The 19,718-nt window shown below is 43.5% G+C and overlaps 1 protein-coding gene across 1 annotated transcript in view; it reads left to right on the top strand.

The window, feature by feature from the left end:
* Window positions 1–19,718, top strand: part of LOC137280702 (uncharacterized) — a 33,191-nt gene that overhangs the window by 1,627 nt on the left and 11,846 nt on the right. The window contains exons 2-10 of the mRNA XM_067811921.1: window positions 4,422–4,491; window positions 5,043–5,435; window positions 6,654–6,998; window positions 8,134–8,189; window positions 8,508–8,604; window positions 8,720–8,785; window positions 9,121–9,177; window positions 9,538–9,593; window positions 9,886–9,994. Coding sequence (XP_067668022.1) covers window positions 4,428–4,491; window positions 5,043–5,435; window positions 6,654–6,998; window positions 8,134–8,189; window positions 8,508–8,604; window positions 8,720–8,785; window positions 9,121–9,177; window positions 9,538–9,593; window positions 9,886–9,994 — 1,243 coding nt within the window. The 5' untranslated portion in view covers window positions 4,422–4,427. The remainder of the gene's footprint in view (window positions 1–4,421; window positions 4,492–5,042; window positions 5,436–6,653; window positions 6,999–8,133; window positions 8,190–8,507; window positions 8,605–8,719; window positions 8,786–9,120; window positions 9,178–9,537; window positions 9,594–9,885; window positions 9,995–19,718) is intronic.

The raw sequence follows: 19,718 nt of genomic DNA, 5'->3' as shown, positions 1-19,718 counted from the left end.
TGATTTCACATTCACCACCATTGCAGGCGTCAGCAACAAATTGGTGCAGAATGTCTGAAGAGGATTTTATTCCGTGCTCACAAATGTATTTGAGCTGAAATGTTCATAGTAATGCAGTTACTCCGACAAATGATCCTACTCTGTACAGTGATATCAGTGACAAAAAAACATAAAGGTGAATTTTTTGGCTTTCTTTCCGCGTGATAATGACATGATATGTGATATGAGATGGAAATGCAATATGCAAGGAAATAAACTACTACCCGCTTCAGTGAACCCTTACCTGATCGGGAAGTTACAGAAATGAGCAAGAAGGTAGTGTCACAGAAAACATGGACGTGTATAGAATGCGCATGTCGTCTGTTCTAAATCTGGGCTAATTTCGAGGAACGGAAAAATACTAATGGTGATACATCCGGCCATCGAGTTAGTGTGATTCCGCTTGGTCTAGATGATCTCAATGATGATAAACTTAATTATTGTCTGAGTGGATTTCTCATGGAAGTGAGAAAGGGGAAAACTATGTTCCAAAAACTTTAGGGCACTTGGTTTTCCTTATCCAAATGAAGCTGGTGAATTTGAACAGACATGTGCATTTCTTCTCTGACCTGGTCTACACAGAACTGAAAATCACACTGGACAATGTCATGGAAGTGAGAGCACGAGAAGCGCTTGGAATGCATCCAAGACAGGCAAATGTCATCACTGTAAATCAGGAGGAAGTACTGTGGGATAAAGCTATTCTTGGCGATTCATCTCCCTACACACTGCTTGATACAATGCCATACTTAACTTTGGTCTCAACTTTGCTTTACACAGTGGCGTTGAACACAGAATTTTAAAAGCTGATCAAACTGAGATTGGAGAATACGACCAGGGTGAGCTCATATGCTACCATGACCAGGGTGAGTTCATACGCTACCATGACCAGGGTGAATTCATATGCTACCATGACCAGGGTGAGTTCATACGCTACCATGACCAGGGTGAGTTCATACGCTACCATGACCAGGGTGAGTTCATATGCTACCATGACCAGGATGAGTTCATACGCTACCATGACCAGGGTGAGTTCATACGCTACCATGACCAGGGTGAGTTCATACGCTACCATTACCAGGGCGAATTCATATGCTACCATGACCAGGGTGAGTTCATACGCTACCATGACCAGGGTGAGTTCATACGCTACCATGACCAGGGTGAGTTCATATGCTACCATGACCAGGATGAGTTCATACGCTACCATGACCAGGGAGAGTTCATACGCTACCATGACCAGGGTGAGTTCATACGCTACCATGACCAGGGTGAGTTCATACGCTACCATGACCAGGTCAGTACAAGTAATCAACGTGGTTTGAAGGACTACCACGCTGACATTTGAAATGATTAAAACTTGTGACCAGTCATTTGACCAAATGACTGAAACGTTTAGGTGATAAAATGAAACACAAAAAAAGGAAGTGAACACCTCTCGATTCAGTTTTAACAAAGAGTTTGTATTAGTTGTTTTGACAAGTGAGACTTGAATGGGGCCGGCTGTTGCACAGATTGTTCTTGTACTATTTATATTTCTTGGTTTCACATCTCTTGCTACCAGCTCGTTACACTTCACGAAACCCTGGCCTCCTGTTAAAGACAGCAGTACGACGGATACTGAAGTTTCAGCGCTGACTTCTGGTACAGTTAAGAGTTCCTATGGGTTACAAATCGAACTGGCTCCTCGAAAACAGAGGGACAGCTTCTGTGACAATCTTACTTTGCTTCACCATCCGCTCATTTCTTTTGCAAATAGGTCCGTGTGCTAATGTCATATTCCTGTTGATTGCCTCCATCAGATGTTCAACATCATGGCCAACAATGCCGTCTTCTTCAGCAATGTCTTCTTCAGCAGGGTCTGTCTCCCGGATGCTGGTCTGCTATGTTTGGGAACTGATCGCTGCAAGTAGGTCGTCCTCTTTCTGCATGTTGTGGAGGATATCACTGATGTTGGTCACAATCCAATGTTAACTCTGGCCTCAATTTCAAAGAGAGCTGAAGTTGGTGATGGGTTGATATTCGATGAAAAGCTATATACAATTCTTTCTGAAGTGAATAAACATAATACCAACAGTCCAATCAATGGTGGTGTTTTCACTCATCCAAGCTCAAATCATGTCTTTGATATCATAATTCACTCGTTCAACCGATCCTTGACTCTTGGTTTACTGTGCAGAATGATCAGATCTATTTGAGTTCTGTTACTTTAGTGATTACCTGAGTTCAGACTTTGCAGTATTTGTGGGGCGCCAAACAGCATGAATATGTCCGTAAGCAATTTCAGCTGTTCTCTTTATTATTAACGGCCGTAGCACACAAGACCTGGTCAAATTGTCCTGGTACACTAGAAACCACGTGAAAAAAACTTGGGGTAGGGACTGCAAGTCGATTAAGCTGAACTGGCTAGGGGCTGTGAGTTCCTCTGACAGACTAGGGTAGGGACTGCATGTCGACTAAGCTGAACTGGCCACGGGCTGTGAATTCCTCTGACAGACTAGGTCTGATGACGACTCTACTTGCAGTGATGGATACTTCACATACATCGTCTGTGTGAACGTCTCAGCGATTGAGAAACAGTGTGTAAAATGAAACCAGTATATCTCAACATTAAAAACAAAATCAGTTCTGATGAGGCCCTCAAGTCAGTTTGTGATAATTGTACTTTCTGCTTACTGAAACTGTGCTCTGATTACTACGGAGTGTTTGTTGAACAGAAAACAGGTGCACCATGTTTTTCTCTGAAACGACATTTTTATGACAACACATACTAGCCACATAAAAAAAAGACTGTGCATTGTCAAATTATTATCCAAGTTGATAAGTACGACAGGAATGTCAGAGGTACATATAAACTTTAGTGAAGCGATCATGAGACCATAACAAGACGGGGAAATTTCAACTGACAAACGTCAATCACAATGGCGCCACGAATCCACAGGCGGGACAGGGGTCAAACGACCATGTCACAAGCTCAATAACGGGTACGTCCGCCATCGGCATTGAGAACAGCAGTGCATCGGTGACGCACGGAACCTATCAAATGTGCTAGGTAGGCTTGTGGGATGTCACGACACATTCTCTCCAGTTCTGTTGCAAGGTCAAGGCCGTTATCTGGTGGATGATCAAGACGGCGTAGTCGTCGATCCATCTCGTCGCAAACATGCCCTATCGGGGAGAGATCCGGTGAGTTTGCAGGCCAAGGCAGTAAGTCAACGTTGTGGTGTTGGACGAAATCCATAGCAACCCTTGACGTATGAAGTCGGTCATTGTCCTGTTGGAATGTTAACCCTGAGCCATGACATTGCAGAAAAGGAATTACCAAAGGTCGAAGAATCTGATCCCTGTAGCACACAACTGTCAAGTTGGCACGATCAATCACCAAACGAGTTGTGTGGCGTGCTATTCTTTTCACACCAACTCATCAAGGAATCACCACCCAAGCGATTCCTCTCCAAGACACAGGCCTTTGCATAACGTTCTCCCACGAGCATATATATACGTCGGCGAGGGAAATGTTACACCTGGACTCATCTGTGAAAACAACATTTCTCCACCAACACAAGGGTCTGCCGACATGATTTCAGTACCATATTCGGCGGTCTTGTCGATGATGTTGTGTCAGGATAGGTCGTGTGGCAGGACGTCGTGATCTGATCCCAAAGATATATATAAGAGAGGGGGGTGGGGGGTGGGGGTGGTTGCACAAGAGACGATTTTATTCACTAACTTGGATGAACATTGTACGGTGATCATGCATCTGATTGCTGTAAATCATGTGCAAATGTCGTGCACGTGAATGCGTTTTGGTGTAATGCTAAGAATTCGCCAATTATCTTAGCTTTCCCACAATTACTGAACTCATGACAAATGCCTTTGAAACAACTCATGACAATGATCTTTTCAACGCTACAAATTTGGTTTACAATACATCATTTCATGTTGAAACAATACCATCAATCAACATAGAATATTTTGCTAAATCTTGTTTAGAAAGTTAACTACAGTAAATAGCTACATTTACACTAGTGAGTCCTAACCTCGGATGTATGGTATATATAATTGTAAATATGATGTTTACTCTTTCGGGTGGCGAAGGTTAGTCACGTGACGGTGATGAATCTGATTTTAAGTTCAGGTGTTCCCCGAGAACATATTCTGAAAATGAGGTTAACCCTGATGGGCCATGTCCACATTCCGGAAGGACCCCTGAGCACTCCCCAGGAGGACTCATTATAGATACACTGCTTCTGAATATTAAAACCATTTCAAGTTCATCTTAATCTTTCACATGTGTTTGAATAAACCAGACCAGATGACGTCGAAGAGGTTCTGCAAGTATGTGCATTGTTCACATAATTTCTTTCTACCATCGTTTTCAGTTATGAATGATGGCAAGCAGGAAGGAAAATACACCAACACCTGGTTCATCTAACACTGTAAACCCTAAAGGTAGGCTTTAACTGTATATACTGAAACACCTAGGTTAAGCACGCTGTGGAAATCATAATGAACATATTGAGTCTGGAGTGTGGGGCATTTTCTTTTAGTTTCTTTTAGAAAGATTTATAGTGCAAACGTGCTGTTTTTAGAATGTTATCAATGTAGAATGTTTTCTCTTTGTTCGTCCTACTCATGGTAGTTTCTTTCGGCATTTGGAAACATAAATTTGCTCAAAATTATCAAAAGAAAATCGAAACAACCAACATAAAATATTTGTGGAGACTTATTTATGATTTCCGTGTGAAAACACTGGATTAAATACTCTGCAATGTTAATTGATAGACACTAATGATGACAGTAAGGTATTTACAGTTAATTTCACGGACAACGAGGACAGGTCTTGGACATGTTTTAAAAATGGACATGCATTCCGAAAATCTGGTGAATGTCAGACCACACTGACACGAAGAATTAATGAACATATTTATGCAATACGAAATGAACTATTTTTTTTCTTACATTAACATTAATGTCTAACTAATTGTATGTCCTATTTCCAGTGTTTGTTGATGACGATGACGTCTTCACTGTTGATTTCACTGGCAAGGAAGAATGCTCCTGGATACATTTTACAGAATGGACATGTATGCTACCATCAGGGGACCATGAAATCACATTCACACGAAGAATTAATGAACACTTGTGTACCATGATGCAGCACTTTGACAGACCTCCTGGTGTGAAGCTGGCGAGTCTACGGAATCCTGAACAAAAGGTCATACTTCTCTTCGGACATGACACAGAGGCTAGCGCTTTCAACATGTTTAACAAATTCACTGATGTGAGAAGCACTGTCGTATCATTTCTGCGCGAAGTAAAATTACCCGTGGATGATATCAAAGTTAGAGTACGACTCACGGGAACGAGGCAGGCAGCAAGGCATCAAGACCAAGGTAAACAACAGCTTTATTTTGACAATGTCTGTACTGGCTTCTACTAAACCACATATTTGTTCCAATTAATGGCCACTGTTTCCTAATAAATGTCCACCAATGCATACTTCCATATATGAAACATGAACCAGACTCATTAATTTGCAACCGTAAGGAAAAAGTAACGACATCTACCCTCGATTTGGTGGACGATTTGTTTTGGAGGAAGTACTATATTTAAACGAGTGTTGTGGAAAAAGCAAGAGCACAATTGATGCAAATTTCAGATACTGTTCAGGAATATACATGATGTCAAAATATTATTTACATGAAATATCAGTCTATTGCCATTCAGGCACGACATGACAAGACCAACCTAATACAACAGATACTAAATCTAAGTCACATGGTTCCTCTGTACATGTATACACCTACAATTCATGAATGTTCAAAACTACAAGAATACCTTATAGTTTTACTTGTCAAATAGACACAGGGTACTTCTTTCACAATTGTAGCATTCACATTACCAACACATCAATGAATCAGCCTCGGTTAGTCAACAACAATCAGTGAAAATGTAATACACCTGTCACGTCATCACAACACATTCACAAAAACATCTCCTGATTCACCCGATGAAGAAGTAAGAACATTCGTTGAAACGTCGTGACCCTTCACAATAAAGACGTTGTATTCCACAAAACGTGTCGTATTTGCAAACATTGACATGTGTTGCTGACTAAACAACCGTCAAATGTATAGTTTGTGGGATCTCATAACATATAAGGGAAATCATATATACACACGGGAGACTACACATGAGATAAGAACAACAGGACTGCAAGAAATGTGTGGTTATTATTTTCAGTAAGCTTACTGATAATTTGGCATCTCTGGTACAGTGTTTTACTTATGGACTGATTGAGTGGGATATTTAAAGTAGTACTCTAAACCGTGATACGTAAACTATTGAATTCGCAAAAGGCATTCTCAAATCAAAAAGCATCGTTTCTTTACGTGTCATCATGAGAGTAATTTTGTGGTGTATCTTCGAAAGGTTAATGTTCAAGGTAGTGAATTAACGTGCAAACTACCAGATGTAACAATCAAAAGAAAGTAATGTGTTACACTGGAGAATCTGCTGTTGTGAAAAATGGCATACATTTCAAGCCAATTTCAATTTAGATCTTTCATATTGAACGGTGGTATTTTGTCGAACATTTTCTTTCATTTCAGGATACAGCTGTGTATTTGATTCGACGGCAGATTATTCTGAGACGGATAAATCAGAAACAAAGTGGTTCTCCAACCCGGACACCCGCAACTTTGAGGTCGACAACGAGACCAGCAACAGTCATTTTAATCGATTTAAAGAAAATATCACACGTTCTTTTGATGCTTGTCTAGGGAGAGTTACAACTGGTTCTGTGATATTTACTTTTCACCACAGAAGCACAGAAGACGCCCTGGGGATGATCCGCAAACATGAAGAAGTGAGAGCAATGATCCTGGAGTGTCTCCGGGAGATAGATTCTACAGTGAAGGACATCCAGATGGACGTCCAACTGCAGGACTTTATAGGTAAGGGATACATTTAGGCGCTTGACACGGAACAAGAAACACTTATCTTCAGGAAAATATACTTGCTACTTTTGTGTAATGAGACAGACTCTCATTTACTTTTGTGTCACTTACTTTCGTCGCTTAATATATGAAACATATTATCTGCATTAGGCACAATTAAATGTTTGGAATATTATAAAATTCTATATGATACTGATCATAGAACAATTGTTTTCAAAATTATGAGTCTTAAAGCATAGTCAATAATTATTTGGTGTTAATCAAATCTGGATGTTATTCTATTATCATGTGTTAATGTGGAATATTGTGATGTGAGAGATACATCTGAGACAGTTTACAGTTTGTCTAGCTCACGTCGTGTTATTTAAAAAGAAAGCACATAACACTATCTACGCTATATCGAATTTGAGCACAATCACTTGCAAAGCCCCTATTTAGAAATTATTAGATTCTTCTTTGACATCTTTGCTTCGAAGAGCCTTTGTTCTACTTCCTAGGATGTATGATCCAAACTCGATTTGTTTAGAAATATCATACAGCTGTAACTCTGCTGAAGGAAATCTCAGGATCTCAGTTGGTAGGGCTAGTACAAGCAGCAGCACGTGTGATATATAGTGATATCTTCTATGAAGATCAGTTATTGCCCTTCAGTATCACATGCTTGACACGAGAACTGGATCAGATGCTCGTAATCTTCATACATGTCATTTTCTTGTCCAAGGTCGATTATATAACAGCTGTAACAAAGCTGAGTAATTCACCAATAAGATTGATGACTATATAGTATTCAAAGCAACTTCTGCATGCCTCATTTCTATTGGCTATAGTCATGTCCTATGAGTCCTGGAAAATGCAGGATTCTCCATATCCTCAAGGAGGCAAGCAGGGTTGTACGATGCATTTTCATTCCTTACTAATGCACTTGTTAAAAAGTTTGGCTTGTGGAAACTGTGTAGCTGCCTTTCTGATTTTGCAAGCCTGTTTCATCATCTGTATAGGTGATGTTGCAAACAGAAAGGACCCAAGTTTAGGATCACTGTAGTATTCATTGCACGTGCTTTTCAAAATTGTTATATACGTACAAATCGCTAAAAAAGTCAAAACAAACTGCTGACTCGGAACTCTGCTTCAGATCCACGTTCACTGCCTGGACATGGCGACCTAGATAGAAGATACGTGGACAAGCAGGTATCTGTAATCAGCTCGCCTGTCACTCATCTAGTTTATGGCATCTTGCCAACAAGCAATAGATTTATGAATAGTTTTGACCATAACTCCCCGTGGCCAACCTAATCGATTGGACCGAGTTTTACACGTGTTAACGATTGAAGTGTTCTAAGTTTAATGTTGCAATGCTTGTGATATTTTAACCACATCTGTTTGGAGTTGAAAGACTACCCGCAGTAATGTCCTAATGTATGTTAACTAAATACTGCTTAAACAATAATTGTCTTAAACAGTCTACATGTGTCCTGATAACATACACAAAATATATAATCAATGTAGGAACACGAAAAAGTGGTACAAGAACTGTCAGAACAAGTGGAAACATTGCAGCAGCAATTACAAGAGGTGAAAGAGAAGGAACGAGCACAACTGGCAGGTACGTGTTGCAGATATGTGTATGTTATGATATACAGTAAAGTTAAATAGGTTCCCAGATAAATTATGTTGGAGTATTATATATTGATCCTCACGTGCTATTCGGTTTGCCTCAGGCATACGGCTGTCAATGTGGGAGACGAGGCCAGGTTCTCCTCAGCCCTCAGAAAGCAGCGGATTCTGTGAGTACAACCTGTGACCAGGAAGAATTACTCAAAACAATCCGTACTTAACTGCCCCACATCGTAAGACAAGTCCTGTCCTTAGATTGGTCGTGCCGTCCATGGACGCTAGAGTTATGGACGTGTTAGGGGTACATCAGATGGCAAAGACATTCCAGTTTATTTATCTCATCAAATACATGCACAAACATAAATCTTGAACAGTTGGAAGGCAGTTTCCATTCTTCACTTCAGTCCACAAAACATCAGAATTTGTGTCTATGTAATGTGAACTTCTTACTCAAACGATAACAGTAAAATTGTAATTCCTATAGCTGCAGACTTTACTGTTTCAGTTACGGCAACAGATACAATGACAGAAGTTGGTGACGAGGAGATTCAGGATATCACATGTAAGCTGAAACAAGATTGGTGTTTGTTTTATGTATGGACAACTCCTGTGTTGCAGCAGATGCTAACACTGTCAACAAGCGAGGGATACATAACGACACAGACAAGGATAATATATACATGGATGCCCTCTGAATGATGTATCCTCACTTTGAGGAGAAACCTATGACAGATAGTGGTTATGTAGTCAGATGAACACGATGCTAAAGTTGATGACTGATAATAAACTTAATCCAATCACTGTTAATCCCCACGTTCCTTTGGAATAACATAAACTAATTTAATGTCGTCCTGTGTTGTCACTCAGTTATTTGTTTCTGTAAGTAGGTGAGTTGTTATAAATATATATCTTTAAATTACAGATCTACCAGAACCTGGAGGCGGCCACAGACAAACAGGAGGCGCCAGTAAACAAGAGGTATTGTCTATTTGACACGTTTGACAACCATTACAGTTACTCCGACACTCTCTTGTGACATTCTTATTGAGGGTTGTTGGAAATGTGACATTACGAGATCAGGATCTGACATATATCTCTCAAATACACGTAAACTGTAAATCAGCTGAAACAAATAAGCACCTGTATTTCGTACGTCTGATCAGTGCTACTCGTTCAGCCATCATTGTTAGAAAGTATAAGTACATGCACAAGGCTGTTAATGTTTGTCTTTCACATTCAGTTACCAATGTTTATAACCCATGTCTTGCAGCACGTGTATAGAGTCGTCACTGATCTGAGAAAACAACTTGCAGACACGACACAGGAGTTGAAAGCCACCAAAGAGAGGATGCACAGACTTGAGATCACACACAAGAAAGGTAACCCTGGACGACAATCACTACATAACCCGCTACTGACAGTCATTATGCAACGACAAATTGAAACCACTGCAAAAGAGCGCACTACATTTTTATTAAACATCAATGCCATAATATTTAGTTTCCTGTTCGGAAATGTAGAACAGATTAGAGTTACTTCCCCTGAATCCAAGTGCTGCGGCCAAGTGTCTGTATCGTCATCATCTAAGAAATATACACAGCAACATCTGAAACAAGACCTACAACTTAGCCTTTCCTAGGGTGTGTATGTGCAATAAACGATACAAGGAAATACTACCGTGACCGTATGTCACAGAAAGAATGGGAAAGGACCACTTCCATTCGTGACAACTTGTGTCATTCCGGGACAAGTCCACTACCCCACATCAGAACTAAAGTACTGTCGGAGATAGGAAACCTAAAAAGTGTTCTTGGTCTGTTACTATGTATTCCTAAATATTCGCACAACTGCACAACAGGACACGTAACCGCCACGCCACCTATGTCGGCATATCCACGCAAGCAGGCTTAGAGGGCTGTCACTGTAAGAAGTTGTAGAGATGTAAAGAAAAAAAAACAGTTTTCCCTATTCCCGACAGTGCTTTAACTGAAACAATACAACTCTATTTCTGTTCAAATCCATCAGTATTAAGCATCGGTCTTCCTTTTAAAGTATTGACCTGCTTTTAAACAATAATTTTTATTATGATGGTGATGATCATTTGTTGAGGGTCCTAACGTAATTGTTCCCAGCAGTTCTACATATATTTCCTGGGTTAGGATGCCTAAAAATAATAACAGAGAGGATCGTCTTATCACAATTAGACATACAGTTCACTTAGACAAAAAGAAGTAAGAAGTAGAAAACAGTGAAGAGTTCGTGGAGAGTCCTGTCATGTCATGATTATATGTACATACTGTGTACCTCACACCACCCCACACACAGAACACCTTAATAGGTACATACTGTGTACCTCACCCCACCCCACACACTGAACACCTTGATATGTACATACTGTGTATCTCACCCCACCCCACACACTGAACACCTTGATATGTACATACTGTGTATCTCACCCCACCCCACACAGAGAACACCTTGATAGGTACATACTGTGTATCTCACCCTACCCCACACAGACAACACCTTGATAGGTACATACTGTGTACCTCACCCCACCCCACACACAGAACACCTTGATATGTACATCCTGTGTATCTCACCCCACCCCACACAGAGAACACCTTGATAGGTACATACTGTGTACCTCACCCCACCCCACACACAGAACACCTTGATATGTACATACTGTGTATCTCACCCCACCCCTCACAGAGAACACCTTGATAGGTACATACTGTGTACCTCACCCCACCCCACACAGACAACACCTTGATAGGTACATACTGTGTATCTCACCCCACCCCACACAGAGAACACCTTGATAGGTACATACTGTGTACCTCACCCCACCCCACACACTGAACACCTTGACATGTACATCCTGTGTATCTCACCCCACCCCACACACAGAACACCTTGATATGTACATACTGTGTATCTCACCCCACCCCACACAGAGAACACCTTGATAGGTACATACTGTGTACCTCACCCCACCCAACACACTGAACACCTTGATATGTACAGCCTGTGTATCTCACCCCACCCCACACACAGAACACCTTGATATGTACATACTGTGTATCTCACCCCACCCCACACAGAGAACACCTTGATAGGTACATACTGTGTATCTCACCCTACCCCACACAGACAACACCTTGATAGGTACATACTGTGTATCTCACCCCACCCCATACACAGAACACCTTGATATGTACATACTGTGTATCTCACCCCACCCCACACAGAGAACACCTTGATAGGTACATACTGTGTATCTCACCCTACACCACACAGACAACACCTTGATATGTACATACTGTGTATCTCACCCCACCCCACACAGAGAACACCTTGATAGGTACATACTGTGTATCTCACCCTACACCACACAGACAACACCTTGATAGGTACATACTGTGTATCTCCCCCCACCCCACACACAGAACACCTAGATATGTACACGCTGTGTATCTCCCCCCACCTCACACACAGAACACCTTGATAGGTACATACTGTGTATCTCCCCCCACCCCACACACAGAACACCTTGATAGGTACATACTGTGTATCTCCCCCCACCTCACACACAGAACACCTTGATAGGTACATACTGTGTATCTCAACCCACCCCACACACAGAACACCTAGATATGTACATACTGTGTATCTCCCCCCACCTCACACACAGAACACCTTAATAGGTACATACTGTGTATCTCCCCCCACCCAACACACAGAACACCTTGATATGTACATACTGTGTATCTCCCCCCACCCCACACACAGAACACCTAGATATGTACATACTGTGTATCTCCCCCCACCCAACACACAGAACACCTTGATAGGTACATACTGTGTATCTCCCCCCACCCCACACACAGAACACCTAGATATGTACATACTGTGTATCTCCCCCCACCCAACACACAGAACACCTTGATAGGTACATACTGTGTATCTCACCCCACCCCACACAGAGAACACCTTGATAGGTACATACTGTGTATCTCCCCCCACCCAACACACAGAACACCTTGATAGGTACATACTGTGTACCTCACCCCACCCCACACACTGAACACCTTGACATGTACATCCTGTGTATCTCACCCCACCCCACACACAGAACACCTTGATATGTACATACTGTGTATCTCACCCCACCCCACACAGAGAACACCTTGATAGGTACATACTGTGTACCTCACCCCACCCCACACACTGAACACCTTGATATGTACAGCCTGTGTATCTCACCCCACCCCACACACAGAACACCTTGATATGTACATACTGTGTATCTCACCCCACCCCACACAGAGAACACCTTGATAGGTACATACTGTGTACCTCACCCCACCCCACACACTGAACACCTTGATATGTACAGCCTGTGTATCTCACCCCACCCCACACACAGAACACCTTGATATGTACATACTGTGTATCTCACCCCACCCCACACAGAGAACACCTTGATATGTACATACTGTGTATCTCACCCCACCCCACACAGAGAACACCTTGATAGGTACATACTGTGTACCTCACCCCACCCCACACACTGAACACCTTGATATGTACAGCCTGTGTATCTCACCCCACCCCACACACAGAACACCTTGATATGTACATACTGTGTATCTCACCCCACCCCACACAGAGAACACCTTGATATGTACATACTGTGTGTCTCCCCCCACCCAACACACAGAACACCTTGATATGTACATACTGTGTACCTTACCCCACCCCACACACAAAACAGCTTGATATGTACATACTGTGTATCTCCCCCCACCCCACACACAGAACAGCTTGATATGTACATACTGTGTACCTCACCCCACACACAGAACACCTAGATATGTACATACTGTGTATCTCCCCCCACCCAACACACGGAACACCTTGATAGGTACATACTGTGTGTCTCCCCCCACCCCACACACAGAACACCTTGATATGTACATACTGTGTATCTCCCCCCACCCAACACACAGAACACCTTGATATGTACATACTGTGTATCTCCCCCCACCCAACACACATAACACCTTGATAGGTACATACAGTCTATCTCAGCCCACACCACACACAGAACACGTTGATAGGTACATACTGTGTATCTCACCCCACCTCACACACAGAACACCTTGATAGGTACATACTGTGTACCTCACCCCACCCCACACACAGAACACCTTGATAAGTACATACTGTGTATCTCAACCCACCTAACACACTGAACACCTTCATATGTAAATCCTGTGTATCTCACCCCACCCCACACAGAGAACACCTTGATATGTACATACTGTGTATCTCACTCCACCCCACACACAGAACACCTTGATAGGTACACACTGCGTATCTCACCCCACCCCACACACAGAACACCTTGATATGTACATACTGTGTATCTCCCCCCACCCAACACACACAACACCTTGATAGGTACATACTGTGTACCTCACACCACACCACACACAGAACACATTGAAAGGTACATACTGTGTATCTCAACCCACCCAACACACAGAACACCTTGATATATGTACATACTGTGTATCTCACCCCACCCCACACACTGAACACCTTGATATGTACATACTGTGTACCTTACCCCACCCCACACACTGAACACCTTGCTAGGTACATACTGTGTATCTCACCCCACCCAACACACTGAACACCTTGATATGTACACACAGTGTATCTCACCCCACACAACACAGACAACACCTTGATATGTACATACTGTGTATCTCACTCTACCCCACACAGAGAACACCTTGATAGGTACATACTGTGTATCTCACCCCACCCCACACACAGAACACCTTGATATGTACATACTGTGTATCTCCCCCCACCCAACACACAGAACACCTTGATAGGTACATACTGTGTATCTCATACCAACCCCACACACTGAACACCTTGATAGGTACATACTCTGTATCTCACCCCACCTCACACACAGAACACCTTGATAGGTATATACTGTGTACCTCACCCCACCCCACACACAGAACACGTTGATAAGTATATACTGTGTATCTCACCCAACCCAACACACTGAACACCTTGATATGAACATACTGTGTATCTCACCCCACCCCACACAGAGAACACCTTGATAGGTACATACTGTGCATCTCCCCCCACCCAACACACTGAACACCTTTATATGTACATACTGTGTACCTCACACCACCCCACGTACAGAACACCTTGATATGTACATACTGTGTACCTCACACCACCCCACGTACAGAACACCTTGATATGTACATACTGTGTACCTCACCCCACCCCACACACAAAACACCTTGATAGGTACATACTGTGTACCTCACACCACCCTACACACAGAACACCTTGATAGGTACATACTGTGTATCTCACCCCACCCAACACACTGAACACCTTTATATGTACATACTGTGTATCTCACCCCACACAACACAGAGAACATCTTGATAGGTACATACTGTGTATATCACTCTACCCCACACAGAGAACACCTTGATAGGTACATACTGTGTATCTCACCCCACCCCACACACAGAACACCTTGATATGTATATACTGTGTATCTCCCCCCACCCCAAACACAGAACACCTTGATAGGTACATACTGTGTATCTCCCCCCACCTCACACACAGAATACCTTGATAGGTACATACTGTGTCCCTCTCACCAACCCACACACAGAACACCTTGATAGGTACATACTGTGTACCTTTCCCCACCCCACACACTAAACACCTTGATAGGTACATACTGTGTATCTCACCCCACCCAACACGCAGAACACCTTGATATGTACATACTGTGTATCTCCCCCCACCCAACACACTGAACACCTTGATAAGTGCATACTGTATATCTCACCCCACACACACACAGAACACCTTGATGTGTACATACTGTGTACCTCACCCCATCCCACACAGAGAACACCTTGATATGTGCACACCGTGTATCTCACCCTACCCCACACAGAGAACACCTTGATAGGTACATACTGTTTATCACACCCCACCCCACACACTGAACACCTTGATTTATACATACTGTGTACCTCACCCCACACAGAGAACACCTTGACAGGTACATACTGTGAATCTCACCCCACCCCACACACTGAACACCTTGATATGTACATACTGTGTACCTCACCCCACACACAGAACACCTAGATATGTACATACTGTGTATCTCCCAAACCCAACACACAGAACACCTTGATAGGTACATACTGTGTATCTCAAACCACCCCAAACACTGAACACCTTGAAAGGTACATACTGTGTATCTCACTCCACCCCACACACTAAAAACCTTGATATATACATACAGTGTACCTCATCCCACCCAACACACGGAACATCTTGACGGGTACATACTACGTATCTCACCCCACCCCACACACTGAACACCTTGATAGGTACATCCAGTCTATCTCAGCCCACACCACACACAGAACACCTTGATATGTACATACTGTGTATCTCACCCCACCTCACACACAGAACACCTTGATAGGTACATACTGTGTACCTCACCCCACCCCACACACAGAAGACCTTGAAATGTACATACTGTGTATCTCACCCCACCCAACACACAGAACACCTTGATATGTACATACTGTGTATCTCACCCCACCCCACACACTGAACACCTTGATATGTACATACTGTGTACCTCACACCACCCCACACACAGAACACCTTGATAGGTACATACTGTGTACCTTACCCCACCCCACACACTGAACACCTTGATAGGTACATACTGTGTATCTCACCCCACCCAACACACTGAACACCTTTATATGTACATACTGTGTATCTCACCCCACACCACACACAGAACACCTTGATATGTACATACTGTGTATCTCCCCCCACCCAACACACAGAACACCTTGATAGGTACATCCAGTCTATCTCAGCCTACACCACACACAGAACACCTTGATAGGTACATACTGTGTATCTCACCCCACCTCACACACAGAACACCTTGATAGGTACATACTGTGTATCTCACCCCACCCCACACAGAGAACACCTTGATATGTACATACTGTGTATCTCCCCCCACCCAACACACTGAACACCTTGATAAGTGCATACTGTGTATCTCACCCCACACACACACAGAACACCTTGATGTGTACATACTGTGTACCTCACCCCATCCCACACAGAGAACACCTTGATATGTGCACACCGTGTATCTCACCCTACCCCACACAGAGAACACCTTGATAGGTACATACTGTTTATCACACCCCACCCCACACACTGAACACCTTGATTTATACATACTGTGTACCTCACCCCACACAGAGAACACCTTGACAGGTACATACTGTGAATCTCACCCCACCCCACACACTGAACACCTTGATATGTACATACTGTGTACCTCACCCCACACACAGAACACCTAGATATGTACATACTGTGTATCTCCCAAACCCAACACACAGAACACCTTGATAGGTACATACTGTGTATCTCAAACCACCCCAAACACTGAACACCTTGAAAGGTACATACTGTGTATCTCACCCCACCCCACACACTAAAAACCTTGATATATACATACAGTGTACCTCATCCCACCCAACACACGGAACATCTTGACGGGTACATACTACGTATCTCACCCCACCCCACACACTGAACACCTTGATAGGTACATCCAGTCTATCTCAGCCCACACCACACACAGAACACCTTGATATGTACATACTGTGTATCTCACCCCACCTCACACACAGAACACCTTGATAGGTACATACTGTGTACCTCACCCCACCCCACACACAGAAGACCTTGAAATGTACATACTGTGTATCTCACCCCACCCAACACACAGAACACCTTGATATGTACATACTGTGTATCTCACCCCACCCCACACACTGAACACCTTGATATGTACATACTGTGTACCTCACACCACCCCACACACAGAACACCTTGATAGGTACATACTGTGTACCTTACCCCACCCCACACACTGAACACCTTGATAGGTACATACTGTGTATCTCACCCCACCCAACACACTGAACACCTTTATATGTACATACTGTGTATCTCACCCCACACCACACACAGAACACCTTGATATGTACATACTGTGTATCTCCCCCCACCCAACACACAGAACACCTTGATAGGTACATCCAGTCTATCTCAGCCTACACCACACACAGAACACCTTGATAGGTACATACTGTGTATCTCACCCCACCTCACACACAGAACACCTTGATAGGTACATACTGTGTATCTCACCCCACCCCACACAGAGAACACCTTGATATGTACATACTGTGTATCTCCCCCCACCTCACACACAGAACACCTTGATAGGTACATACTGTGTATCTCAACCCACCCCACACACAGAACACCTAGATATGTACATACTGTGTATCTCCCCCCACCTCACACACAGAACACCTTAATAGGTACATACTGTGTATCTCCCCCCACCCAACACACAGAACACCTTGATATGTACATACTGTGTATCTCCCCCCACCCCACACACAGAACACCTAGATATGTACATACTGTGTATCTCCCCCCACCCAACACACAGAACACCTTGATAGGTACATACTGTGTATCTCCCCCCACCCCACACACAGAACACCTAGATATGTACATACTGTGTATCTCCCCCCACCCAACACACAGAACACCTTGATAGGTACATACTGTGTATCTCACCCCACCCCACACAGAGAACACCTTGATAGGTACATACTGTGTATCTCCCCCCACCCAACACACAGAACACCTTGATAGGTACATACTGTGTACCTCACCCCACCCCACACACTGAACACCTTGACATGTACATCCTGTGTATCTCACCCCACCCCACACACAGAACACCTTCATATGTACATACTGTGTATCTCACCCCACCCCACACAGAGAACACCTTGATAGGTACATACTGTGTACCTCACCCCACCCCACACACTGAACACCTTGATATGTACAGCCTGTGTATCTCACCCCACCCCACACACAGAACACCTTGATATGTACATACTGTGTATCTCACCCCACCCCACACAGAGAACACCTTGATAGGTACATACTGTGTACCTCACCCCACCCCACACACTGAACACCTTGATATGTACAGCCTGTGTATCTCACCCCACCCCACACACAGAACACCTTGATATGTACATACTGTGTATCTCACCCCACCCCACACAGAGAACACCTTGATATGTACATACTGTGTATCTCACCCCACCCCACACAGAGAACACCTTGATAGGTACATACTGTGTACCTCACCCCACCCCACACACTGAACACCTTGATATGTACAGCCTGTGTATCTCACCCCACCCCACACACAGAACACCTTGATATGTACATACTGTGTATCTCACCCCACCCCACACAGAGAACACCTTGATATGTACATACTGTGTGTCTCCCCCCACCCAACACACAGAACACCTTGATATGTACATACTGTGTACCTTACCCCACCCCACACACAAAACAGCTTGATATGTACATACTGTGTATCTCCCCCCACCCCACACACAGAACAGCTTGATATGTACATACTGTGTACCTCACCCCACACACAGAACACCTAGATATGTACATACTGTGTATCTCCCCCCACCCAACACACGGAACACCTTGATAGGTACATACTGTGTGTCTCCCCCCACCCCACACACAGAACACCTTGATATGTACATACTGTGTATCTCCCCCCACCCAACACACAGAACACCTTGATATGTACATACTGTGTATCTCCCCCCACCCAACACACATAACACCTTGATAGGTACATACAGTCTATCTCAGCCCACACCACACACAGAACACGTTGATAGGTACATACTGTGTATCTCACCCCACCTCACACACAGAACACCTTGATAGGTACATACTGTGTACCTCACCCCACCCCACACACAGAACACCTTGATAAGTACATACTGTGTATCTCAACCCACCTAACACACTGAACACCTTCATATGTAAATCCTGTGTATCTCACCCCAC

The sequence above is a fragment of the Haliotis asinina genome, chromosome 4 (genome assembly GCF_037392515.1).
Source record: "Haliotis asinina isolate JCU_RB_2024 chromosome 4, JCU_Hal_asi_v2, whole genome shotgun sequence".
NCBI classification, from domain to species: Eukaryota; Metazoa; Mollusca; class Gastropoda; order Lepetellida; family Haliotidae; genus Haliotis; species Haliotis asinina.
This window is presented reverse-complemented; position numbering and strand designations above follow the sequence as displayed.